Source organism: Apteryx rowi, unplaced genomic scaffold (assembly GCF_003343035.1).
Source record: "Apteryx rowi isolate R43461 unplaced genomic scaffold, aptRow1 scaffold_40, whole genome shotgun sequence".
NCBI classification, from domain to species: domain Eukaryota; kingdom Metazoa; phylum Chordata; class Aves; order Apterygiformes; family Apterygidae; genus Apteryx; species Apteryx rowi.
In genome coordinates, this window is record NW_020450530.1 from 842,831 (window position 1) to 869,411 (window position 26,581).

The window sequence follows — 26,581 nt, forward strand, 5'->3', positions numbered from 1 at the left end:
CCCGGGAAACCGCCGGCGAGGCGGCGCGGGGGCTTTGCCCGCCCTGGCGGCGGCATGGCGGTGGTCCCGGGCAGCGGCCTGGGCCTCCCTTCTGGAAGAGAAGGGAAAAAAAAAACCACCTAGATTTTAAACTTAAAAAAAAATCTTGAGGCGGGAACGCACAAATTACCGAAAGCTTGAGAGTGAAAGTGCCGTTGTGATGCCGTCACTGCAGTTACAGCCAAGCTACGAGGGGTGTCCTGTCACCACAGACACCACAAAACCCTGCGAAAGCGGCGAGCGTTGGCAGCGAGGGCAGAGCTGCCGCTCCGCGCGGGACGAGGGGGCGCGTGCGTTTCCTAGCCTTACGCTATAACGTCATGTTAACTGCAGCTTTTCACCGGAGCACTCGAGAAGGAAGGACGGCTGAAATGCTGCAGAGAACAGCTTAGCCCTCCTGCGCACGCAGGTCCCAGGAAGGCTGCGCAAACACCCTCTCAGACCGTAGCTCCGTCTGAAAGACCGAACTACGCTCAGTTTCCTTGCTTACCTGTGTTATGAAGGACCTCTGACTGTTGTCATGAATAACAAGCGACTGCAGTTAATAAACTCAAATTACAGTGTTGGTGCTTTAGTAGGAGCCTATATTTAGACAGTCTGTATTTACAGGCATTGGCTGGAAAGTGCTATAAACACAGTAACTAAGCAAATGTGCTGATTGGACATAGCCCTGTGGAAGTTTCCCCGTCAGGATTTCTGCTTAGTCCAGGCCACAGTTTAAAGCCTCTCTCTCTCTCTCTCCTTGCAGTAATTCAGCTGTTTTATCAAAAGAAACCCTTCAGTACAAGATTGCATCACAGCGTCCCCCTTGAGGTACATTCCTTCCTCGAATTCACAGAGCTGCAGATTGGTGAGGACAAGTATAATTTACAGTCACCTCATTATCTTGGGTGAAATTTAATTTTTAATATTGTAAATCAAAGTAAATGACATCTAGATTTCATCAGAGTTCACTTTAAAATCGACAGTGAAWTTTTTTTTCCCAGATGTTACAACATAGTTTGATTTCATTGTGGGAAAAATTTCCTATTTATGTATTTTAAGAAGTTGATCTTTTTATTTAGCTGTCCTTTCCAATCTATTTATCCGTCTGCCTATTATTCTTAGCTGGTGGGGATTCCCCTGAAAGGCTGCTGCACAGACACAATATACTTTTTTTGACATTGAAAGACTCCTTTATACTTAAGTAGTATTTCCCATTTTTGTTCAGTAACAATATGACCAATGTCATTCCACTAGGTTTTCTGATCCAGGAAATGTTAAAGAAAATGTTGTTCTATGTTATAATGCAGTCAGCATTTCTACCTTTGTATTGAATTGCAAGAGTTATTTCTCAGTAAAAAATGGCATTTCAGTARCACAATCAGCAGCATCACTTGTGCTTTAGAGATGAAAAATGCCTGCATTAGTTTTGCACAATGTATTTCTCACGTTAGCCCACAAAGGGGTTCTGCTTTCCGTTTTGTACAGCACATGGTCCAGCTCCGTAAATTAATGAGCAAACTGCAGTTGACTGCAAGTAACTATTATCCTAGTTCAACTTAAAAGGTCACTGAAAAAACCTGCACAGTATTTCAGTATTACATCCTGAAATGCGTGCAAGAGAGGTTCGACTGTCTGTTAGGAAATCTCTCTCATTGTGAGGATGGTTATAGCGTGGATTAGATTGCCCAAGAGGATTATGGCATCTCCATAATGGGAGGCTTCTGACAAAGAGCAGGCAAACAGCTCTCGGGAGCAGGGCAGGTACCGCTGAGCCTGTCTCAGGCGGGTAGCTGTCTCCTGCAGGGCTTCTGAGGAGCAGCTGCCTCAAGGCAGCCTGCTCCAAGCCTCAGCAAGTAGTGCAAGGGCTGCTTAAAAAAACGGAAAAACAGCTGTTCAGGAGGGAACTGTGCAGCAATTTGCATGCCACATCCTTGGGTAAGCACTCGTACAACCTTCCCCAGCCTGCTCCAGCCTTACATTTCGCTTTTCTTTTCTCACTACAGAGAAGTAATGTACTTGAAGTGTGTACGGGTTGAATTTACACAAGCTTGCACTCGGTGATTCATCTCAAGGTAATGGCACAGTTMCAAGCCCAGGGTTTTCAAGTGGGGGAAGCACTGGCCTGCAGGGTTCACCCGTAGTCAGTGAAGGGCTTGGCGTGGTGTCCCCAGTAGGAGCCAGCATCTGGAAGGACATTAAGCCTTCCGTGCTCGCTTGGGGGTACCCTAAAACCATTAAATGCGGTTGAACTACAAAGGTATGCTTTCTAACTGAGAGAGGGCCATTTTGCACAAGAATTCCACATTTAAACTATCTGAAAACTACTTTAAACTATTTTCTATTACACAGAGATATACCACTTGTAGAAAGTATTATAAATAACAATCAGTGTGTTTCTCCTTTTTTCATGATTTAGGGGTAAGCATGACATTTTTTCTTGACTTGCCTCTTGTTTCAGTATAGTTTTAAACACTGTAGAGTCAGACACATTTTTCTCTACTTTGGATATTGCCATTGAGACATGTCACCTTTTTGATCCATGCTGAATGAAAATCAGTTGAAGAACTTTCAAATAGGTATTTTTTTATTATAAAGAGAGGTTTGTATTTAGTATGAAATTTGGACTATAACATAAATTTACTTAAATGATTAATATAATTAAAGTAACATTTAAGTAAAGCGCCAAGAAAACTTCATGTAAATAGCTCATTGAATCTCCCCACTTCGCTTCCTACATAACACACTAGTTCAATGTAATATTTAAAGAACTAGCGGCCAGAGCTGATTTGTTAGTACATATGTAACTACAGCTAAATTGCTTTGCACACAAATGTAAAGTTATAAAGTTTGTGACCAGCTGCATTTTGAAACAGTATTCCTACAAAAAGATTACTATAGATCTAAAAATGGGCCATTTTGCCCAGCTACTACTGTCCCTTCCGTGTAAACCACTTACATATATATTATAGTTGCTTTAGTTTAATCTGGCACTAATCCTGTAACTATATTTAATATAGTTTTTACCTTATAAAATATGAAATAGCCTTTTTTTGGAAATGACAATGTTAAATTCTATACCTTTAGGAAACTCAATCAAATGCAATTCACACACTTAAGTTTACTGTAGGCTCAGCTTTAATTAAATAAGACAAAAAGAACCTGACAAACATAGATACAGGAGATTTTATTTAACATTGTGTACAAAGAAAGGCTACAAATGCCTTGGACTTTTTTTTCCCCAAATACAGTTTTTGGATCCCTTTTTCATACTATTTATCTCAGAAAATTAAAAAAAAATCCAGAATGACATTTTTTCCTCTTTTCTTCTTTCCTTTTTCCCTTTCTTTAGGCCTAAACCTGAGAGATGTTTAGCAGTACAGTTTCAACACCTTTCAATAATAAACTACTAGAATTAGGTTTTCTTTTCCAAAAATGGAGCACTATGAGATACTGAAGCACTAACAGCAGTATAAAATGTCAAAAACAGACTCCCTAACATGATAGTGTTAAAACAATGCCAACAATATTAACTCTGATGAAACCCAAAATTATCTAAACAATAACAGGTTGTTTTTCTTCTATACTTGATACTTTAGCACTAATTATATAATTTAATTGTATTTATATTTMAATAAATAGTCTTATTATCTCCTTTCCTTGGAATTCTTCATGGATTATAAACAGTTGCAACACTAGAGATAAGAACAAACTACACAACTTACATGGCAAAAGAAGACTTCGATTTTGGGGGKTTTTTTTGCTAGACAGACACAGAAAGGACAACATTTCACAGTGTCCTGCTGTGAGATCATATTTAAATTCACTGTGATGCTCTCAGTTACCCAGCCCTACAATTCGTTACCCTCTTCTTGCTGCCTTGGTAGTTCACAATCACTTTTAATACTGATATCCCATCTCCTGAAACATCTGTCCTTGCATAGGTAAGTTTTACCCAGGATTCCAAATAGATTGCTATTACTGAGTGAATTTCACATGTTTTTATATGTTATGAAGAAGCCCACTATGAGATTTCTCTTAGACTGTGAGATGTAAGGCATAAAGAAGGGATCAGAGGGTGAATACATTAGAAGAGGCTGTTCCAAATTAATGTCCTTTTGCTATAGCAGCTTTTGCATTATGACCTACATTTGAAATAGTTTTCAGATATGGATCAGTTTTCAGCTGACAACTTGTGTAATCTCTAGAGTTACTGTAGCCCCAATTTCTCCCTAAATGGGAATAAAATGCAGGAAATTTGAGCTACTCTATGTAAATTGGCATTTGATCATTCAATTAGGCACAATAAAGRAGGAGCTGGATGAGTCTCTTCCCAGCACTGCCTTCTGGCTTCTCCCAAACTGCCCCAGGGGAGATGTGAGCATCTAAGAACCAAGGCCATCTGCTCATTGGCAGGCTCTGCCGGTTGCGACCCCTGTTTTGGGTATCTGTGGAAAGCAGCTGTATTCTCTTTCCAGGCAGGAAGCTGTGTTGCACACCARCATGCTCTCCTATACATCCACTGGGATATAAAATGGCCTTGCAATATAAATCATTCTGCAGATGAGAGAAATGGTTAATCTGTAGAACGTCTTGGATTCTCAGAACATCTTACCACTGGGGAAAGAGACTCTGCAACAGTTATACTAACAAAAGCTACCGTGGGAAGTCCAAAAAAGTCCTCCATTCTGATGAACCATTTTTGACAAGAGTATTTGAACATGACTGCAATTAAGACAAAGCAGTAGAGCAAACATTTCTGGCAGGCTTGGGCACTCTGTAGTCGTATTCATTTCCAAATATGCTTGAATTGGTGTAAATAATAGAATCTTAKGTAGCTCACAAAACAGTTATACAAGTCCACTTTAGCTGTACCTGGTCTATTCTGCACCAGAAGGCTGAAAATATTTTTTATCATCTCCAGGGGTAGCTCTGCTATAAACTGAATCTCCCAGTGTGGTAGTTTCTACAGTACAGAAGCACATGAAGTGGTTTCTGTTGGAAAAGGAGGGGTCTTTCTTACTGAGGGGTCAAACATGACAGTAGGAAGTAAATGACATGGGAAATATTCAGACAGGTCACCTGTGTATGTTTATACAATGGTCTCCTCCAATTCCGCTATAAGATGGTAACACAAAGGGAATCAACAGTTGAGACAAACTAAATCATTTATACATTCCCTAACTCTTGGCAATTACATTTGCACATTTGCTTGACCTAGAAGGCCCGAGTCTAGTGACATGTCCATGGAAGGAGGTGAATCACGACAACGCCTACACTCAAGTTTGTTTGGTCCTAATATTTCAACCAATTTAATCATTATAGCATGTTGTGGCATTTTATCCTCATAGTCCAGAAGTTGGCTCTTTTGGTATCAACTAAAATCTACCTTTCTGATTCTATTAGCTTTTTCTTTCTTTGTGGTGTTGGTCCATCTACTGTAATATACAGACTCTCTACTGCTCCTCCCTATCTATTGACTGAAAAAAAATAACTTAGAGAGCAAGTGATAAGCCTTGCTTTCTTATCGCTGGGCTGTAAATTTTGAGTAGCAAAAAAGACGGATTGCAGCACATCAGAACTGGGAGGCTACAATAGCTAAATTCCTGAAGTTCCTATATTAATGTTTATTTACTGGCAATACAGTCTTAGCTCAGAGTTATCCAGGGCATAAGCCTCCTTCTGTGACTTGGAAGGAGAACTGTTCCTCACAAGTCCAGACCACGTGATCTGAGTTATGATCTGAATTATGCTTCTCTTTTCCATTTGTGTTATTTTTCTTCCCTRAAATCTTGCTAAGGAATAGTTATTTACCAGAAGTGCTTCCTTTAGCGTTTCCATTGATTTTAAGGGCAATCAATATACTTCATTCGATAAGAAATTTTATAKACTAAATCTGAACATTTAGTTCATTCTAGCTTAGAATGGAGAATTCCTAATACTAACCCTAAGGCTCCAGTATCTCAGTTCCACTTACCCTGTGTTAAAGGAAGCATATGGTATCAGACTTGTTTTTCAGACAACAGTCCTATGAGAATGTTAAATTTTACAAAGAAAACATAGCTGGACTACAAATTTAAGAGGGAATAAACAAGTGACTTACTAACTACACTAGGAATTTGATAAGAGTAATTTGATGTTATCTACTAAGAACCTATTTTTCTTCAAGGAACAGAAGCAAATGCCGACAACTTAGAAAGTTGTTATTACAAGTCCCTGACTTCTAGAATTAAAGTAAAAAGAGAAAGGGTAGAGGTTTTTGTTAAAATATTTCCAATTTCTTATTAAATTTTCCATAGTAAGAATGCCACATCTGGTAATGTTATCTTAGGAGATGAACAGGCAGTGAAACAAAGGAAGGATTAACCAGTGAGGAATCAGAGAGTGTTGGTTTTTCTCCATCAAATTTTAAGCATCTTTAAAAGCCACGCTGGTCAATTTACATTTTATACATACTTCAAAGAATGGCACAGCAAGAGAAGTGATCACATTGTGATGCCTTCCAGTGTTACARTGGTGATGAACAGATTTGGAGTTCCATGTATACTTTACAGAACAGTACATTTGTTTAAATAAAGTCACAGAAAATTAACATAAACAACTGTAAAACAGATTTTTAAACAGGTAAAATGAATAAACTGTAAAAATACTGCATCTCCCATAAACATCTTCTATGGTTCCACCACCTAGTGGCCAACAAAAAAGTTGCAGTTTGCTTCATACGGTGCATACTGATTGCCTGGAACTTAGCTTAGCAACTGAAGGTCAGAATTGAGGCAGGCAGTGGGCATCAGCAAATACTGTAGTCAATGCACTGCTGTCTTTTGCCCTTAGCCGATACATTAAAAAATAGCAGCATATTAAATAGAGCCTGAATTAGCTTAGCTACTACCTCAACTTCTAACATTGTGCAAGAATAAAGAACACCAGCAGCATTTTAATGGATGTGTTTCAATTTGGTTTCAGACATTCCCTTCCCATACAAAGCACAAACAAACACAAAGCTGAAACTGATCCAGTAGCTGTTATTTCTTGTCCATCTTTGAAAAAATGTCTCATAGTTTGCTTTTTTTAATATTTACTGATTTAAAAACCTATCAGTGTTTAAAAAAATCCATGAGAATTTTAAAATAGTCTCTAAATGCTAGGGAACTGATACTTACTCCTCTCCTTAAACTGGAGATAACAGACTATCCTACAATCGCCTGAAAAAGTCTTGTTAAATGTTTTCATATCTCAGATTCCTGCAGCTGAAAGCTACATTTTTAGAAAGGTTTCTCCAATACACTGGAAACTAAGAGTATAAACTCCCAGTGCRCATCACAATTTATTTTAAATGACAATTTTTGGTAGTTTGCTCTCATGTTGTTTATATTGTACCTTTTAATATAGAAAATGGAAGAGTTAGGTTTTCTCACACAACTGACAGGGGAATATTAAGAGTAGAAATCAGAAGGCCTTCTCTAAAGCCAAGTTTTGCAAGTCCCTTTTGTTTAATATGATAACGCTTAATAAAACAAAGTTAAAAAAAATACAACAACCCTGGGCAAAGAAAATACAAGTCTTTTGGAAATTCTTAATTTCTGAAAATATAAGTCCATGTGAAAAAACTTAATTGCAAAACTAAAGGAAATCCAAGAAATCAATTCTCATATTTCAAATCATTCCATGATCTCATCATCAGCAGTAAGATGTGCTATTTTTTCCAGCCCAAAATTACCAGCTTGGGGGAAAACATATTCATACTTAACAGAAATAATTAATGGGTTACGTTAAATTAACTTTTCTTTCCCTGATCCACATGCCTGCATGTTAGATAATGTTACATTAGAACTGAGCATTGTAATGAAAAACTAAAAGCAAAAACCTGTAACAGTAACCAAAGCAAAAGCAATTTTTTCATGGTTACATAATATAAATCAGTAATTTAATATTAAAATTAACTTCCTATATAAATAAAAATAAAAAGGTTGGGCAAAAGGAAATTGGCACAGTCATTATGGTATTGCTTTCCAGTTTCAACACTGCAAAGAGCAGCCACAGATTCTAAACACCAAAAGCAAAGGTTATCACCTTAGTACATGGTGTAGTTTGTTTTTTCCTTTTAAACAAAGCCATCAGCAGTGCTACTGCCTCAAATATATCAAACAATGACTTGGAACGGGTAGGTGAACAGCTAGAGTAAAAGGATTGTTACAGAACTGCTACATAAAAATGAGAAAAAATACATAAGAACAAAACCATATAGTGTGGTTTACTGGTCTGCCTGACTTTTCTTGAGTCAACATTTTTCAGGATTGTGACTAATTTTTACCTTCAAAAAGGCAAAAAATTAAAATTCAAAATTTCAAGCCTTCAAGTTTCTTTGCCTTCRTTCCCTCCCTCCCCACAACAAGCACCTCCTAATATAAACATTTTTTTCTGTTTTTATGGGTTCAAAAGCTGGAATGTAGTAGAAATACATATAGGAGAGAAGGAATTTCTAGTTGTACATTACATTACAAAGAGGTTTTCTCCCAGACCTAAGGAGGGAAGGATACTAAGCAATATTAAATTCCTATAAGAATCCTTACAAAGCATGCAAAATGTTGATATACTCACAAAGTTGAAATTTATATTTGTTCCTTTTTGAATTTGCAACTTCACAGTACAATAATTTCTAATATAATGCAGCAGTCAGAATTACATTGACTACAAAATAATTTCTCTTCCTTTATTTTTTTCTTTCTGTTTGTTTGAAAGACACCTTAGKTTTTTTTTTTTTTGAATTGAGAGGTTGCAGACCACTCAGCAGAAAATGTGAAATTTAGCATACTAGGGTTTGTTTTCTTTGTGGTATTTCCCCTCAAATGATGTTGACAACCTAACTGCACCAATTACTACTTTTAAAATCTGTCCCTCCCTCCTCTTCCCCATTCTGATTCCTTCCCTTGTCTTCAGGCTGCACTTTTCTTCTCGCTAGGATRATGATGGCTGGTTGCTACTAAATGGATGCTGCATAGCTGGGTAGGAAGTAAAGGGGGATGGAGCAGTTTATGAAATGGGAATCRTCCCCACAGCCCCAAAGATGTTTGGCACAACTGCTTCATGACCGGAATAGTTTCCTCTGGTCTGGATACCAGCAATTAGTTTACCTTTTCAATTCCATAGACAAATACTGCTGCCCTTTATGCCTAGGTAGCCCCAGTGGCTTTAACTGAGTTAGGCAGGAAAACGCAAAGTTGATATTTGGCTAGACCTTTTGTACTGCTGTATGTAGTTTCATAGAAATTTCTTCACTGCTCTTAATTAAAACAGGGTTGGAATTTCTGGAGAATACACATGCATGCTACTTCCTAGATTGTCCATAAAGTACATTCTGACACATCTTATCAAAGTATTTGTATCTATCAGAAAAAGACTCAGAGAAGCAATGTACAAAGCCTCCAAAAATTCAAGTATCAAAAAAAAAATTCTGATAAAAGTTTGGAGTAAGTAGCCAGCAAAACAGCCATTGATTTTTYTTTTTTTCCTCAAATGCTTCAATTATTATGGAATGACAACATTTTTTCTTTGGAGAGTTGGGAAATAAAAGCCTTCTAAATTAATTTTCATTAAATTTGGCAGGATCTAAGTAATTTAGCAATCCTCTCTGGATAATGTTGCCCCTGCTTTTATATGCAAACAGCAACAGAATCATAAAGCACTGAGTCTAATCCTTCCTGCCTCTCTTTAATTTGCTATATGTATTTACAGTGTAATATGGTTGGGTCTGGCTCCCTTAACACCAAAAACTGTCAGAAGTGCAACAGAGGCAAGAGCAGGGCATCTCCTTCCCTAGAGTTTGTACAGAGATTTGCAAGGGAAGGGGTGGATGAGACAAAAAAAAACAGCAGTTGTAGTTGTACACAAAACTTTCTCTCATTTCTTTAGAGCCCTGTTCAAATCAAGACTTGAATTTCTGAGGAGGGAATCTTAGATCCCAGACCCTTCTCTTCCCCTCTCCTCTTGGCAAAGCAATACTATTTTTTGTGGCCTAGAACAGTACTTTAAAAACAGCAGTTATTAAAGACACAGTTGTGATATATCCTTTAACTCCCCCTCACCCAAAAAAGGGGTATCCTATCAAGTGGTCCAGTAGAAATCTTGAAGTTTCTTTATGAYAAATTAAATCCATAAAATGAGGAATACCTTCTGTCACATTCCCAACAAGAATAACAGCCACACTCTGTGGTGCATTTGTTCAAGTGTCTATTGCGCCTTCTAGTGGAGATCCTGCACAGCTCCATCTCCAGTTCAACTTTTGCTGATTCTACTGATCAAAAGTAGAGAGATTTTTCTCCTTTTTCTTCAGCTTGTCTCTGGTTAACAAACAGCAGAAGCACTGAGACCCATATTTCCCCAGGGTGGGAACAGGCCAGTAATGTCTGAAGAAACATCGGTCCTCTTTCTCCTCAARAGTGGCAGATTCTTGCCAAGAGCAGTTTTTTAAGTCCTGTTGGTATCACAGGTACCTACACTTCTGTGGAAAAGAGGATGCTTTGCCTCTTGCTGTCTGGGGTAGGGATAGTCTCTAGCTGCAGGAAGTACAGAAGAACTTGAACCTGGAAAGAAAAATAAGAAGAAAGAGGTAATAATAAAGCCCTGTTAACTCATTCTCATCCTAGTTATTTGAGAGTTGGCAGACATGTTTAAATCTCTTTCCACGGGAATTTCTTGCAGTTATGTATTCGTTTTAATACAGTGTACAATATGAGCATGATATTAAAACTTGCAGTGTTTCACAGATGCTCTTTTCAGCTTCCATGACAGGACAATGCTGATGGCATTCCACCTCAGTGCAAAAGTCTTTCTGATTTATAATTTGCTATTATTAAAACAAGAAAGTATGAAACACAGCCTGAGCAGCTAACACAGCCTCCCCATTCAAATTCTCTGTACTACCTTCAGAAGGCAGCAGTGGCCAAAGAAATCTGAATCTACAATGATATTTTGTTGTAAATTAGTGAAGGTGATACAAGTGATGAGGAATACCATGGAAAAACACYGACAGTCCTTATCTGTAAAGCTGACACTAGGCCCTGTGAGATGGCTCTCAAAATCTAATTCTTCATAAGCATAAAGCACGCAGTATGCACTCACACTGACGGTTTTGCATGAGCAACTGTATTAGTACAGATGCAAACTGAACTGCCTGAGGAAACTCTGTTCCACAAACTGAGTCTCAAACGTGTGTTGGGGTGAAAGCTGTTCATATTTCTAACCAAACTATCATGAAAACATAGAAGGATGGCTGAACCAGGCCTTGCTAGGGGACTGTAGTTTCCCACACATTGTCTTCAGAAGATTCAATAGCACGTTTAGGATTTTACCTGGGACATGACTTCTAGTGACCAACTATCAGTCATTGTTATAGGCTGGGTAGGGTTAGCAGGGATTTTACTGTCCTTCTCCGAAGGTCTCAGCAGTGTTGGTCCAAAGACAGTTGCAAGATTATGCAGGGACATCTTGTTAATGCTTTCCCTCTCAGCCACCCTGGAAAAAGAGACAATGGTCAAGGAGGATCTTTATAAATACCTGAGCTTTGAAGTGTCTTTAAGGAAGAAGCTATATTTGCTCCTTTTGTAAAAAGTTTTAGATACAGACATTCAATCAACCACTATCCCAGATGTGTTTCAATTTATTGGATATATAAGCAACAGCTTGGTCTAACAGCCACAGTCTCTAGGCACTCTATAGACATAGCTTAAACTTGGGAAAGGGACTGCTGCTTATTGTCTGAACAGACAAATGTGCCCCAGGAATAAAGGAATGCTTTTTATCCTAGTTTTATAAATGAGAAACTGAGGCACACATGTTAAGAAAGCTGACCAAGGGCACGAAGGTCTGCAGCAGAAATACAAGTTGAACCGAGATTTCCTGGATTTTAATCCAGGACCTCAGTCACAAAATCATCTTCATCTCTACAGTGACAGTCTCTGTACAAAATACATACGTAAATTAAAATACTGTGCATGTATTAAGCATGCTTATTGCATTAATACCAAATACATGGAAAATGTTTTTCCACAGGTACAACCATATTACAAAAACATAAACAACATCAGAAAGACTGGTCTAAGCAAGGAACTGACAACTCCAGCTACCAGAAGTGTGAAGCTGGAATTTTTAAAGATATATCATGTTAGATTGCAGACACTTTTTGAGACAGGGTTCATGAGTCCTTAAATGCTACCAAATCTTTAAGATTTATACAAAAACTTTTCCTAATCATTTTATCCAGATAAATTTGTCCAGATGCAGATGCAGTTTTGCAGAGCTATTGCAGCAGGAATTTGCATTTGCACTAGATAAGCCCTGAGACCTTTGGTATCCCTTCCTTCAGTTCTAATCCTTTTGGTTTCATGGGAATGGAATTCAGGATTTAGCACCTCACTAGGAGTATGAGGCAACAGTTATCTGACCAGCATTCACAGCGAATCAGCAAGTGCTTCATTTGCTTGATTCAGCGTGTATTTAGGGGAAGGCTCCTCTTTCCAACTAAAGGATCCACATATTACCTTTTTAAATGGTCCAGAAGGAAAAGGAATGTCACAAGGTTGGGTTCTGGAAGCGATAACAATAGATTCAACATACAGCTTTCCTTTGCAACAGGGTCTGAAAGTGCTACAAGACAGAAAATCAACAAAACATCAACAAAACAAAACATCACCACAGGCAGTGAATCAGAACTTGGCTGACTGCAGAATTTCCCAAATCAACAGAAGTGGATGCTCCTTAATGGACAGCAATTAGATCGCAGGTTGCAAGGTCAGAGTTGCACATCAATACCTTACAGAATTTTTTTCCTTTATTTCATACATGTGTAGAGAATTCTTTTCCCTCAAGCAGTTGAAGTGCTTTTAGGCTTTTAACCCTTACTTTTTTTTTCCTCCCCTCTGCATCAAGATATGATGAGGTATATCCCCTCCAAAGAAGACTTCTCCAGAAAATTTAATAGGGCAAATAATGTGCACAGCCTCCACAAATAGGCTGTCATTCTACTTTTAACTTAATCTTCAGAAAAAGGGCATTTTCAACTTCTAAAAGCACAGCAATTGCCAAAATCAAGCAAGAGACAGGTTTCCACCTTATTTCTGAGCTGCATTTCACTTCCCTTACAGCTTCCATACAGCTTTTTCCCAGGCTTCTGTCCAACATTATAAATATGGCTTTTATATTGCTTTAGGAGCAGCCTCGTAGGAAAGAGTGTTTTTAATACAGGTCCACGTTATCAAGGGTTATTTTTGCTAATACCTACCAATTCCCTCAGCAAAGTTGGGGTACAATTCATCTGTGAAGAGGGGTTCAGGCAGTTCTCGGAAGTAGAGTTTCAATGTGCCTGCAATGGCGTTAACATCCATCTCACTCATCATCACTGACACATCTTTGTTATCTGAAAGAGAAAAGAGGAGTAGCAGGTAAAGAAGCTGCTGGCCTTTCATTCACTCTTTTTTTTTCCTTGCTCTGGCTCTCTTTGTTTATCCTTCCTCTTTGGCCAAAGAGCTGAAAGTCTTCCTGTTTACATTTCTACAGATTAAATGAGCAGTTCTGACAACTGAGAAGTGCCACAGAAATGATTCCAAACGGTTTCCAGCTTTAAATCAACGAGAGGGAATTTAACACTATCCAGGATTCATTATGCTGTGCCAGCGACCTGTGCCTGATCTGGAACAAGCCCTGCATGACTTTATTTATATGCATTTTAACTTTCTGTTAATGACCACAGTTGTCATTCCAATTCCCTGCCTCTAACAGCTTAGAATAAGAGACTCTGAAGCTGTCTAACTCCCCACTGAGTGTAGTTAAAGTACACAGTTAGGCAATTCAGGGCTCACATTTCAGTTTTGTTACCATAAAGAACAACAAAACCAACCTCCTTTCCCAAAAACAAACAGACCAACCAGCAGAGCCAGCCATGGTGTCATGAGGAATAGTGTAAAATGTCATTTAATGCAAATGAAAAAAAGTTATTATAAAATACAAAAAGGAAGAAATTTTACAAAAAAAGTCAATAAAAATGCAGGAAGGATGAATTCAGGCACCTGGCACAGGCCTCATGACCACTTACATAAAAAAAGAGCTCAAAGGTGGCTTGAGTGGTGCCTAGTCCTTGAACCACTGTGTGGAGGCTGAAAGAAGGGCAGAATTTCACCTTTAGTACCTCAGCGATTTAGATGCGTTTCATCTGACTGATCTCGGATGCCTTTTGGAACACACATGCCATTCTCTTACATGTGGCACCACCCTTTTCTGCCCAAGATCAAAAAAGGCTTCACAAAGATTGGCCAAAATTATCTAATTTTACGATCTTCTCACACCAAACGAGCCACAGAATTAAGAAAAGAACTCAGGAGCCCTGCCCACAATAACAGATGCATTGCTTAGTATAAGGATCCTTCCCATTGTATGTCTCAGGTTATATGTGTAGCTGAAGAACATTAATAAAATATACAGCCAAGGGTAAAACAATTCTTCTTCCGCAAAAATCTCTACCTCCTAATTCTTCTTGGGGTACTTATGATTAAAAGTAGCACAGCTATCTGACAGGGAGCTCACRTAGGATCTCATAGAGTGAAGGGACGTCAGACACAAGTACTTACTGACATCAAAGGCAGCTTTCAAAGCTTGAATATCAGTTGCAACCCCAGAGACACGGTAGATGCCCACTTCCTCCATTCCACGCCGCTCTATTTCCTCCACGCACTGGCGCACAATGTAAGGCACCTTTGATCTCTCTCTCCTTAAGAAAGCCAGATACAAGAGTTCAGCACAGACCACGCCACCAACGCTTGTAACCCCRGCCAGGCTGGCTGGCTAAGCCATCATTTTGCTATGTAGACCTCTTCTGAAGGCCGGGGTGAGAGAAGGTCAGAGCAGGCAATCAAGACAGCTGAGAAACTCCTTTTAAAGTTGGAGAGGGTTTTCTGAGTATCTCAGCCTGGGGGCTGGCTGTTCTGCAGCTGCCCTGCGTGCTAGGGCTTCTAGCTGGGTCCCAGCATTCCCAGAGTTTGCAACTCTGGGCAGGTAATCAGAGGATTCCCAAACAACCCTTGCATACATAGCAACCCTGTTGCTATCAAATTAATGCAAGTCCATAGGGAGGAAATACCACAGTTCCCAAACTATTTACCAGAACAAACAGGTTTCTTCTGGCAAACGGTTCATGACAAAAGATCAGGGGTTAAAATAATACGGCAAGATCCAAAGAACTTGAACATTTCCGATTATGGAAAGGAAATATCACTGTTCAGTGGCTCTGGAAATTTGTGACCAAGTCAACTAACTACAGAGCAAAAGGGCAAGGGGCATTTCCAGAACTCAGAAGAGTTCAATATGCTGCAAGTAAACACCCTGCTTTTCCAGGCTGTGTGTGTGCTGTTTCCTTCCAGGCAAAGAATGAAGCTGGAGGAAAGTAAAGCCTCTCTCTTCTGCAGCAACAGCCATCTGCACTACTACCCCAGTGAAGGAGAGTGTACTGACACATCCCTTGGTGGGGTAAAGACAGGTGCAACCCACTGGCCAACTATGCTTTTAAAAAAGCAGTAGGGAGAAATGTGACCCATCAGCTCACTTGGTGACGATAGCAATCTTGACCCCAAAGACCCCTGTCTGTTTCCGGGATGGCATCCTTTTCAGGCTAAATTCCCGGCTGGTAAACTTCACCGACAGTTTCACTTCAACCTGGAAAAAACAAAACAAAACAAAAAAGAGCTGTTACATTTCAAACAACATTTTCGTCTGTTTTATTAGGCTGCAATGAAGAGCAAAGAAATAAACCACATACGAGGTGCAGAAGCAGTGCTATTTTCCGTTTTCTGTACTTACTCCATTCATTGAGATGACCGTGCGTTGCCAGTCTTTGTCCTGTAATGCCTGTGGCTCCAGCTGAAAAACATGAAAGTTTCCCATGAGTTAGAAACAGACTTCAGAGAAAATCAACTAGCCTGGAAAGGCTTTGAGGTGAGCAGAGCATTGCCATTTTCAACATGTTATTTCCTTTCCATAGGAAAACACATTTCCCAAGGATTTGCAGGTTTCAAGTATCAGGACACTCAGAGATTGTGCCCTTCTCTGAGCAGGGCTGCTGCTGACTCATACCCACCTAAAAGGGTGACTGCTCTCAGTTGACATAGCACAACATGCACATTAACAAACAGCAAAAATCACCCCATCTCACAGGGCTGGGAGTGAGAAGAAGGGAGGAGAAATTTCTGAAATAGCTCTGATTTGAAATAGAGGAAAGGCACTCTTGCTCCCTCTCTCAGATCTCTCTCTCAGAAATAGCCACTATAAGAAAGCTGTAGGTTCCCAACCCAAAAGTCAGGGAGGATCTCGTTTGTTCCCTAATTTGTTGCCTCAAAGAGGCTTTGAATATTATTTTCAAAGTTCAGGAAAAACAAGATCAAGAATTGAGGAACTCCTGTGTATATGTATGCACACATATATACCCTTGTCTATGCATTTGTGTGTGCTTTATTTCAGTTTGGGAAGCCTTCTCATAGTTCATTTTCACAATCAAAAAAGTTAATTAAATGCAAGCACTGAAATACTCAAAGCAGAAATATAAAAGCTACAGCCTGAGTTCCGATTTTCAGCTTTGCTTGATCTCTTTTGAGTGGACAGTTGGAAGGCTGGGGAGCAGCCTACTCAAGTGCTCAAACCAACATCACCCAGCGTTTCCACTACTACCTGGGAGAGTCCAAACACATCTGAGCCGCTGAAGGCTGGCCCCAGCTCCAACTGCACTGGTGAAAGAGAGAAAAGACCTTCCTGCATGGGGACTTCTATCAGTAATCAGAAATCAGCCAAAGGAAGCAGACTTTGGTGACGCCTGAGCTGGCTTTGTAAAACCTGGTTCTTGAACACCAAGACACGGTAAGACTGGAAGCAGGCAACCACACTCGACTCTGCGTTTGGAGTTTACTGTTGCCAGCAAACAAAAAGGCATTCGGTAACTAGAGCTAGTCCTGTGGCACCTAGTTCCTCCCTTCCACAAAACCCCATGCAACAGCAGTGGGAGTTCTCTGCCAGGCAGAAGTAAATGCTGAACTTAATGCCTGCTGCAGTACATCCCGGGAGTTACTAGATGCAATCACACTCATACTCCCTCTCAAATCAACAAACTGGCCCAATGCTGCTGTCAGCTACAGAGATGACACTGTCCCTCCCCACTCCCCAGAAACACAGTCAGCAGAGAGGAAAGCTTCTCCCTGCTTGCTCACACTGCAGAGACCCAAAGAAGCATCAGACAAGATTAAGTCAGGCCAACCTTATCTCTGCGCACTTTGTTGCGGACGTGAGCCCACAGTGGGATGCTGCCAGCACACACATATTTTCCTGTAGAATCAGACCGGTTCCTGTAGGTGCAATTTTGGCAGAAATTCCTGAAGACCCCTTGTAAGGAATAGTCAGTAACCAACAGCTCCCACATTTTGGGGCTGCACAAAGCTTAAGGTCCAGGAGGCCAATGGGCAGCAGTGCTTAGCTTCGGTGCTCCAACAAACCCCAATAACAGCCTGTTTGCCAAGAGGGTTTGCTTATAACTCTGACGGAAGAGACCCGCCCCCGCCTGTGAAGCTGGCCAAGGTCTCCACAAGTTAGCCAGAATTTAGGCTGTTCTCCCCTGCATTTCCGTGCTGGAAGTTTGGTTTCTTTCAACAACTGCATTCTTTTCCCAGAATAGAGAGGAAACCAGTTCTGAAGTGTCTGGTTTCCTACAAAGAGTAACCGTGCTCAGTATTCCTGAAAACTTGACCTCCAGCTGCCTAAAAAGTTATCGTCTAGTTATGCTGCCAGAACAGCCCTGCTGAGACACAGTCACAACTGATCCTCCAACGCAGAGGTAGTTTTCCATTTGCCTTTAGAATGGAGTCACTAAAGAGTATGATTTATAGCAGAGAGACAGTGTTTAAGACTGAAGGTAGAGGAGGGTTTTGAATATTTGCAGAAAAGTTAAAGGAAGATTCCAGTAGGGCCCAGTTACATGTTACTTAAGTTATCAGGTATTACCAGTTATGGCCGGGTTCTAGGTTACACCTAGTGAGCTCCCCCACCACAGTGAAAAATGAAAGCAAGTAAAGAGATGTTAAAAAATATCCAAGCAAGTACAGTTCTACTCTGTCTCCAAAGCGAATGTCATATGGCTGTGAAGGACTAGCAGAAGCTCCAGCCAGTGCGCTGGAGCTGGAGCTCAGAGAGAGAGACTCTCCTTGGGGGACGACGACAGGGGCTTGGCCAGGACAGCGAGCGTACCTGCTGCTCCCTCACCTCAGAACTCTGCTGCTGGGCTGGCAGGCGCCCCGCACGCCCCGCCGGCTGCCTGAATCGGGCTAGGCAGCAGGTTGCACTGAGTGGACAGATGGGGAGAAAAAGCACAGGGGAGCGGGACTGGCTGACCTGAGGCAACCCCGCGCAAATCACTGGCAATAACAAACAAAACAAAGCAAAACAAACCACCTCCCCCCCCCCCCGAAAAAAAAAACCAGCTCAAAGTGCTTTTTAAATAGCACATTTAAATGAGGTAAACAAATAAAAGAGCAGACACTGAATACTTATGAATCTTAACAATACTGAGTGAGACAGGAAGATCAGGTCTAACAGTCTGATAAGTCACAGTAGGAAATAACAGAGTCAAGGGGAAACAGAGACCGTCATTTAGATTTTGAGCAAGCTTTCAGCCCTGGACTCTACAGATGACTGGCCCTGTAGAGCCAGCAACAGCAACGTGGGGAAAGGGCAGCTGGCGCAGGCGGGTTACAAAGCAAACCAAAGACAAAGAGCGCTAGCGAGTGTGATGCTTCAGCATGGAGAGGGCCTGTGACAAATGGGGTCATGCTGTCTTTTGGCCCGATTTGGAGATCAATGACCTGGAAGAAGGAACAGGGAGTAGAAGAATGCAATCTGCTGAGAGCCGCCAAACGGAGGCGGCTCCGCGCGAGCAAGCACCCAGCACACGCTGTGCCGGCCAAGGAGCGGGGAGGCACTGCGAAATGGCTGCTCTGCATTAATTTGACAGTGAAATTTACTGCACCTCTAAACATTTCCTTCAAACAGTTGCCTGGTTTGAATGACAAAAAGTCCTGTCCCATATCCACTGAAAGCATGAAAAATTGTGTTGTGTTTCCAAGACCATCCAAATAGGAACAGACCTGCTAAAACCCTCAAAGTCTGTCTTCTCCGGGTCTTGTTTGCATAGTCCCCACCAAAAGCACAGGCTGCACAGCAAAAATCCAAATAAACCAGTCTGCCTTCACTCCCCCGGCACCTCAAGTCCCCTTGTGGTCTTTCTTTGGCATTTACTGTGGCGAGCTACAGCCCAAAAATCACTAATGAATCAAGGAAATGTCTCTCCGTACCCTGCACAAAACACAATAGCACAAAGCGGCTCAGCACCGCAGGGATTTCTGAGTGCAAAGCTCTGGCCCTCGAAGCAGCTTAGCACCGAGTTAAGAAAGAGAATTAGCGTACAGCAGTCAGTAGGGCTGTGTGTGCAGAACACATGGTGGTGGAGACCTGGGAAAAGGCGAACTGAGGATGCTGGTCAGGAGGAAGGASAGGCCAGAGACTAGGGAGAAGGGAGCCTGTGCTCTGCCTTAGGAAACCACCAGAGTTTGCAGATTTTTTTTCAGGAAAGAAAAGAAAGCATACAGTAAGAGAAAAAACAAACAAGCATCAGTGGAAGCAAAACGCCTGGGAATGAGGCAGTCTTAAGGTTAGCGTGTTTTATGTTATTTATTCACATTGCTTCCTCCCTTTATTAAATCTCCATGGCAGCTTCACACTCCAGCAATTTTTAATTGTAACTGATGTGACATACGTGTTGTCAGAGTCTCACTGCTGCTGGAAACTCCCAGTCCAGCCATAACCCGATTCTTCTTAAAGCTCCCCACTGACATGTTAATCTTTCCTGCCATCACCCTTTAGACATGACCCATTGCCTTCTTCATTTCCACCCTATTTTCATTGCTGGGATACTGTTCTGCATGAGCAAACTGCTTAAATGAACTTGAGCGCGTAAAAGGTTTTCCGAGTTGACACTTGGGAGGTACAGCATGTGACAATCTGTTTTACATGGAAAACAATCTAGATGTCTGAAATAGCCATGTGCACTGCTATGAGACATCCCAGATAATTAAGCAGATAAGAGTGATTGTTTTGCATGGCAACAGAGGAACGGTGGTGCACTGCTTCCAGAGAATGAGTGATCTAAGGTCATATCCTCTCTGATTTTCCAGCACTGCTGTGAGAGAAGGAAATGGTTTGCCTGAGCTGATCACGCAGAAAAAAATAACGAAGGAAGCAGAGTTTCTAGGCAGCACCAACTGGAAGAGATGGATCACAGGGTAAAGGATTAATCTGCTCATGCAGTTTGTTCCGAAAATTGAGACCAGTTTTGCTAACATATGTGCCCATGTGGATGCAGAGTCTCAAGACCAAACAAAAGGCTGCTACACTCAAAACATGGGGATGTGCCTGCCCCACGATGTGCAAAATTCAAAGGACAAAAGGACCAGCCTCCCAAGTGCCAAAGATGGGTTGCAAGGTAACAACCAGCAAAAGAAAAAAGAAAAAAAAACAAACAAAAACCTAAAAAAAGAAAAAAGAGTTCGAAATGAGAGGAGCTGATACTTACAACTGAACTAAGCCTCATGTTCCCTGCTATAGTAAGATGTCCATTTCCTCCTCTCGCCTAAATACCAGATAACCCCAGCTTCATCCCAGGAATGGCACCTTCTCCCTGCATTTCTCGATGCCTGAGATGTAACAGGTGCCACCACCTATGCACACAAGTTAGCTAAACAGCTGCACAGGCAGTGCTGCCGTGTCCAAAAGGTCTGATGAGGACTTCCCTTCTACCTTTACAAGAGGTGCTCCCATATTAAACCTAATGGTTCTATTTTTCAGGGAGAAAACTCTCAGGCTGACAAGCAATGAAGCTCTTGCGTATGGCTATAAAAACAGGTAAATAAAATATTCCATAGGAAGAGAAACTATGAGCAATGGGAGCTATTAAAATTACTGCCCATTCCTGGAAGCTTCTGAACACAGGGACCAATTTCCAGTCTTCCTTCCTCCAGTGCCGTTAAGTAATGGAGAGACTTAATAAACACATCACAGCAAAAACAGTCCTCGTCTCCTTGATGCATTGTCTTCATCTCTGCAGCCCAAAGGATTTGGTGAGTCAGAAATCCCAGGAGTGGGAAGTTGCAGATTTACAATAATAATACATGGCTTAACAATATGCTGTGGTTTAGCCAACACAGAAATTTCCTTGTGTTTATCAACAGTAGGCTGTAGGCATGACTCTTGACTTTCCCAGAGTTTTCAACGTAAGGGAATTTTGGAAAAAACTCACCCAACTTCATAGACCTTGCCTTTACACAGGACAGACTTCAGCTGAATAATGACAATGACAACAAACAACAACATACAAAGCCCCATTTACAGCAGAATCTAAAGTAAACAAAGCTTAATGTAAAAGCACCTGTGAAAATCCTGAAAGAAAATGTATATAAAATGAGTGACAGGAAAAGATGCTGACAGCATTAATAAAACTAACCTTCAGCTACAGATTCTGATTTGATTTTGTTGCTGCATTATTATTATTTCTTAACAGAGAGAAATTCTTTGGTGGYTTGCTTTAAAAATAATAATAATAAAAAAACAAAATAAAAACCTTTAATAATTCTTACCAACCCAAATCTTACCAGACTCTGTTATGACTTCTCTTTACAGTTATTGAATAATGCTAACAAATTGTCTTATGGGATTGAAATCACAGAGAACTGAGAAAGCCCTCTGAAAGAGGATGCTCTGAGATGTCAAGAAGTTTCTTTATAAACTGCAAGGGGGATTTACAGAAGGCAAGAGAGCTTTAGGGTTTGTTTTTTGGGATACAACAGAATGCAACTTTTACACATTAACTAAAACATTTTTATTGGTACTTTTCCTTTCAAAATTGTTCAGGTTTCTCTAAAAGAATCAAGAAGTAACTAATATTCAAGTATTACCAAAAATTATTTTTACTTATTAAACTTAATCATTCTATGCAAAATATTTGAAGAATTTAGAGGTCAGTGATTCAAGGGTCCTCCAGTGAGCCCCCACAAATATTCAGGGAATTTCAGGGCTGAAAGTTTTTCTTATGTAATTGCTTAGCTCCATGGAAAATAAGTTTTTGTCAGAACGAGGGACATACAGATCTCTGGTTAGCCTGAGAGAGACCACAGGAGCCACCATGTACCAGCACATTTATTTATTTGTACATGCATTTTCTTTCAAACATCTACCAGCAGGTTTTGTGACAAAGTTTTCCCTAAAAATAGCATGGCAGTCTCAGGATTGCGAGGTGGGAGAGAAAGGAACAGGCCTCATGAAACTCATGTAGACAACGAACCCTTCTACAGTAAAGGTGAGATACGATCCTGCAGGCCACCCTCAATCAGAGCTGTTTCTGAAATCCCGCAAGCGGCCCTGGCGTGTGTGATCATCATCACCCAAACGCTGGAGGAAGCTGTCATTCAAGGAGCGGTGAAGAGTCAAACGTAACTGAGGGAGAACTGACAGTATTTTTCAGAGAGCCAGAAAGGAAAATGTAGCTGGGCTGGGTCTCTGCTTTGAACAACATCCAGTCCAACTCAGAGACTGTGTCCTCAGAACAAGCATTTAAACACACATGAAGAGTGCAGCAATCTGGAGGAAGACGGGGAACATGTGCTCTCCAGGTCACCCTGCACTGAGGGGCCTGATTCCCCCTGTATGGAGCTTTAGCTCCTGATCACATAGCAGCTCCCTGAAAGCAGCATCCGCTTTCAATCATCTCATCACCTCCCCCATTGTATTACAAATTTGCCACATAGCCAAGGTGTCCCATGCTGATTCTCAGTGGTGGAAAGTTCAGATAACCCATTTATCTTTCTCAGATGCAGTCTGTTGTCATGGACACTAAACTCTGGACACGGCAGTTATCAGGACAATAAGCCTGTCCTCCAAGGCTTCGCTATCACATCAATCAACTTCCAGCACGTACATAGGGTAGCATTTCTTCCGCATGATTTACRGAAGGGGTGCTATATTCATTACTGCCTCTTTTCTTACAGCCACTTCCGTGTCACAGATCGAGGATACTCAGCAGTGCCCAGGGCTCAATGACTGTGCGGTTACCATGTACTCTCCTGAAAGTTTTGATGTTAAGAGGCAAATTGGAGATCAAAACTCAGCTTCTTCTGAGAGAGCATCTATTCCATAAGGGTACTAAAGTAGGCATGAGGGACAAGGGATGAGGGAAAAGGCTGCTGACTTCCCAACTGTGAATCACACATACTGTCTTCCTCACCATCTGGAGAAAAATTCCCAATGTTGAGACAATCCGAAGGCAGAAAACAACTCCACAAGACACTCCAGGATTCAAAAGTCCTATTATGTTTTGCAGTAAGGATAGTAGGAATGAGTTAAGCACAGTCTTCTTACCTGGATCTGGCCTTTCCCCATTATGCGATCTGTGCTCTCTCCATCCTCTTTGGTGAGCTTGGTTTTGTTGTAGCACTTTTCATAGCACAGAATCCGCAGAGTTTGTGAGCCTTCCAGCTCAATCTCAAACTCCTGCAGGGCACCAGGAAAGGAAACAGCAATGAATACACCACAGCTGGATACTTGCTTCTTAATAATCTATGCCGTCTCCTTAAAACCTATCAGGAGGGAGCACTCACAGACTGACCAAAACCTCCTGCCTAATGGAGTTGATTTATAAATAAACTGAAATTGTATTTTGTATACATATAATGTGGTTAAATCAGAGACAAGAAAGACGGTTGACTCCTTAGACAGGTTTCACTGGATTTCAGTGAAGCATCATTTGAAGAAACAAACTTACCCACATTCCTTGTATTTAATTTTACTCCCCAGTAGGTTTACAAGTTGGCTGTAAACAGGCAGAATGTCTATAGCTAATGCCTCCCCCTCACAACAAATAAACAAAACCACCTTCAAAAACACCTCCTTATTCAATATATTTTCACTGATGTCTTTTAAAAATTAAAAAAACCCACAAACATATCTGTTTAAATGATGAGATGCTGAACAACGCAAGGCTCATTTGTGCTGAAATGTTTGTTTAACTATAGATAATCCAAGAGAAAATCTTCTGCAAGCACCAAGAGCTAAGTGAAATGACAGGAACTTGTCACAAATATGCTTTCTGAGAGGCAGCACATGCAGCACAAGTCCAGAGCACGCAGCGCAGGCTGCATGCAAACTGTTCTTTCATTTGCGGGTTGTCTGCTCATCATACGTTGCTGTTTGGCACACGGAACAAGGCACATCAAGAACAGTCCAACCTACCTCATTCCAGTTGGGCTCCGTGGTGTCCCTGTAGACTCTAGTTTTAGCCTTGTTCACGAAATACCCAAAAGAATCCACCTCTAATGTGCAGTACAAGTCTGAGAAGAGAGGAAACGGACACAGAGGCTTTGTTCAAATTTCTAAAATCTCCTATCTTACATTTATTACTTTTGAGGGGTTTCTTCATCTATATCTTCTCTGTATTAATACCAGTAACACTGTCCAGTGCAAATCCTGCTTATCATACAGTGCACTTGGACCAACAGAGTTGCCTTTATGAAGCCAAAGTACCAGCACAGCAGTGTCAATGCCCTCAGCATGGACGAGCCCTTCACCTGTACCAGAAGTCTGGTGTATGCTGGTATCCACTACTTCCCAGACCCATCCACCCTGAGCAGAAGGTGTACATCTATGAGAAATGTACCTTCCCCAGGTAGAATCGGATCCCATGAACACATCAGAGCTGACTCACTGAAAACAGTATTGGTATCATAGTACCCCTCAGAGACAAGGTTAGGAGTCAGCCATCACAAACTCATTATCTTCCCAAAGTGTTTAATTATGAGGTATCTAGTGTCATTGAAGCAATGGTAATGAGCTGCAGGCATTTCCCCCGTTTGTAGTGTTGTATGTTATGTTGTCCAGTCACACGCATTTGATATAAAATATTAGTTTCAAGAAGTGAAGGTCTCTACACAGAATATGAATATTGCCCTGCCAGAGGGCAAGACGCATCTGAATCATAGCAGATTAATGACTTGTTTAGAGTTAAGCCAGCACCTGGGAAGTCAGTGGGTTCGGCAGGTGGAAGGATAACAGAAACCATGTACATCCAAATCACGCCTTTCCTCCTGAGACTGCACACAAGGGGCAGATGAGAACAGGATCCCCAGCCACATGGCTAGGTACGCTTTGCAACAACTTGCCAGCTGGATAATAGAGAATAGCAGGCTCCTGCCTCTTATCGAAGGACACACAGATACTGCAGAAATTTTATCTTACTCCTGTTCACCTTTCGCTATCATCTTTTTAATAGGTGTCTGCATATGGGCTTTCTATATACATCATTTTACATTTACTATAACCTATGTTAAGGATGGTTTAAAGGATAGTGGGCAAGTACCAACGTGTTGCATTCCTAGGGGTTGACACTGCTTAGAATAAGTGTACTCTCCAGTCAAATGCTGTAGGATGCACCCATACCGAGCTGCACTATCAGTTTGGGAGTAGAGAGGTATCATTGAAAATGGTATCTTCTGGTGCACTAAAGAAAGCATAAGAACAATTCTTCCTGAATTACCCTCACTGATGGCTGAGAAGCATGTGCATTTCTGCAGGGGTTCTCTGCTTTTTACCTCGTTTGATCCTTCTGTCAAATCTTTGCCCTGAATTTTTACGCTTTTTTCTTCTTACCACAGACACCACCAAATCTGATCTCAGAGCCTGTTTCTCATCCTTCCACTGCATGAAAAACAGAGGATAAGGCCTGACTTGCATCTAAAACTTTTGGGTGATTAGCAAACATGGCTTAAAAAACAAAGTAATCAAAACAAAATAAAAAAGCTAGGCCCAGAGAAAAATGATGTATGTTTGATCCTGATCCTTCTGAGAGTTATTAACAGAGTTTTGCATTCCCCTAAATTTACACCAGTGCCCCCATTTTCACTTCCAGTTCCCCAAATCACCTCTCTTTTTCACCATCATCCTAGATGCTGCAGTTCTAAATCAATCCATACCCAACTGTCACCGCACCTGAATTGCCTCACCCTTGCTAGCCAACCCCTATCAAGCATCTCTGTATTACAGAACTGCAACTCACTTGAACTTTGCTTGAATCCTGTGGCAGAATGGACAATGACATTTAGGAATCCATAGAGACCTGGGGATTCATCATCTGCACAAAAGATGCAAGAAATTTTGTTGAAGTTCACAGAGGAGCCAAGAGAGAAAGACAGAGTGATAAGATTGATATTTCACAGGTTTATGAGTTTGGGGTAAGATTTCCTTAAAATGGATGGCAGGAGCACATAATCTAGCCAATTTTGTAATAGGGAGGAGAACACCATTCCAGGTTCACTGTCTGTTCCATCTGTAATATTTTCTGGAAATTTGGGGGTTTTACAAAGTTACTTCTAGGGTCAACAAGACAGCATGGGAGAAATTCAAATGAGAACAAGTGAAATAGAGAGGCTAAGTCTAT

At 41.0% G+C, this 26,581-nt stretch overlaps 1 protein-coding gene across 1 annotated transcript in view; it reads right to left on the minus strand.

The window, feature by feature from the left end:
- Positions 1–10,454: 10,454 nt before the first annotated feature.
- BCR (BCR, RhoGEF and GTPase activating protein) overlaps positions 10,455–26,581 on the minus strand; it is a 101,992-nt gene continuing 85,865 nt past the window's right edge. The window contains exons 14-23 of the mRNA XM_026075111.1: positions 26,201–26,275; positions 24,382–24,479; positions 23,512–23,643; positions 15,868–15,927; positions 15,614–15,723; positions 14,643–14,782; positions 13,301–13,435; positions 12,561–12,666; positions 11,373–11,535; positions 10,455–10,604 (exon numbers count right to left, since the gene is read on the minus strand). Coding sequence (XP_025930896.1) covers positions 10,515–10,604; positions 11,373–11,535; positions 12,561–12,666; positions 13,301–13,435; positions 14,643–14,782; positions 15,614–15,723; positions 15,868–15,927; positions 23,512–23,643; positions 24,382–24,479; positions 26,201–26,275 — 1,109 coding nt within the window. The 3' untranslated portion in view covers positions 10,455–10,514. The remainder of the gene's footprint in view (positions 10,605–11,372; positions 11,536–12,560; positions 12,667–13,300; positions 13,436–14,642; positions 14,783–15,613; positions 15,724–15,867; positions 15,928–23,511; positions 23,644–24,381; positions 24,480–26,200; positions 26,276–26,581) is intronic.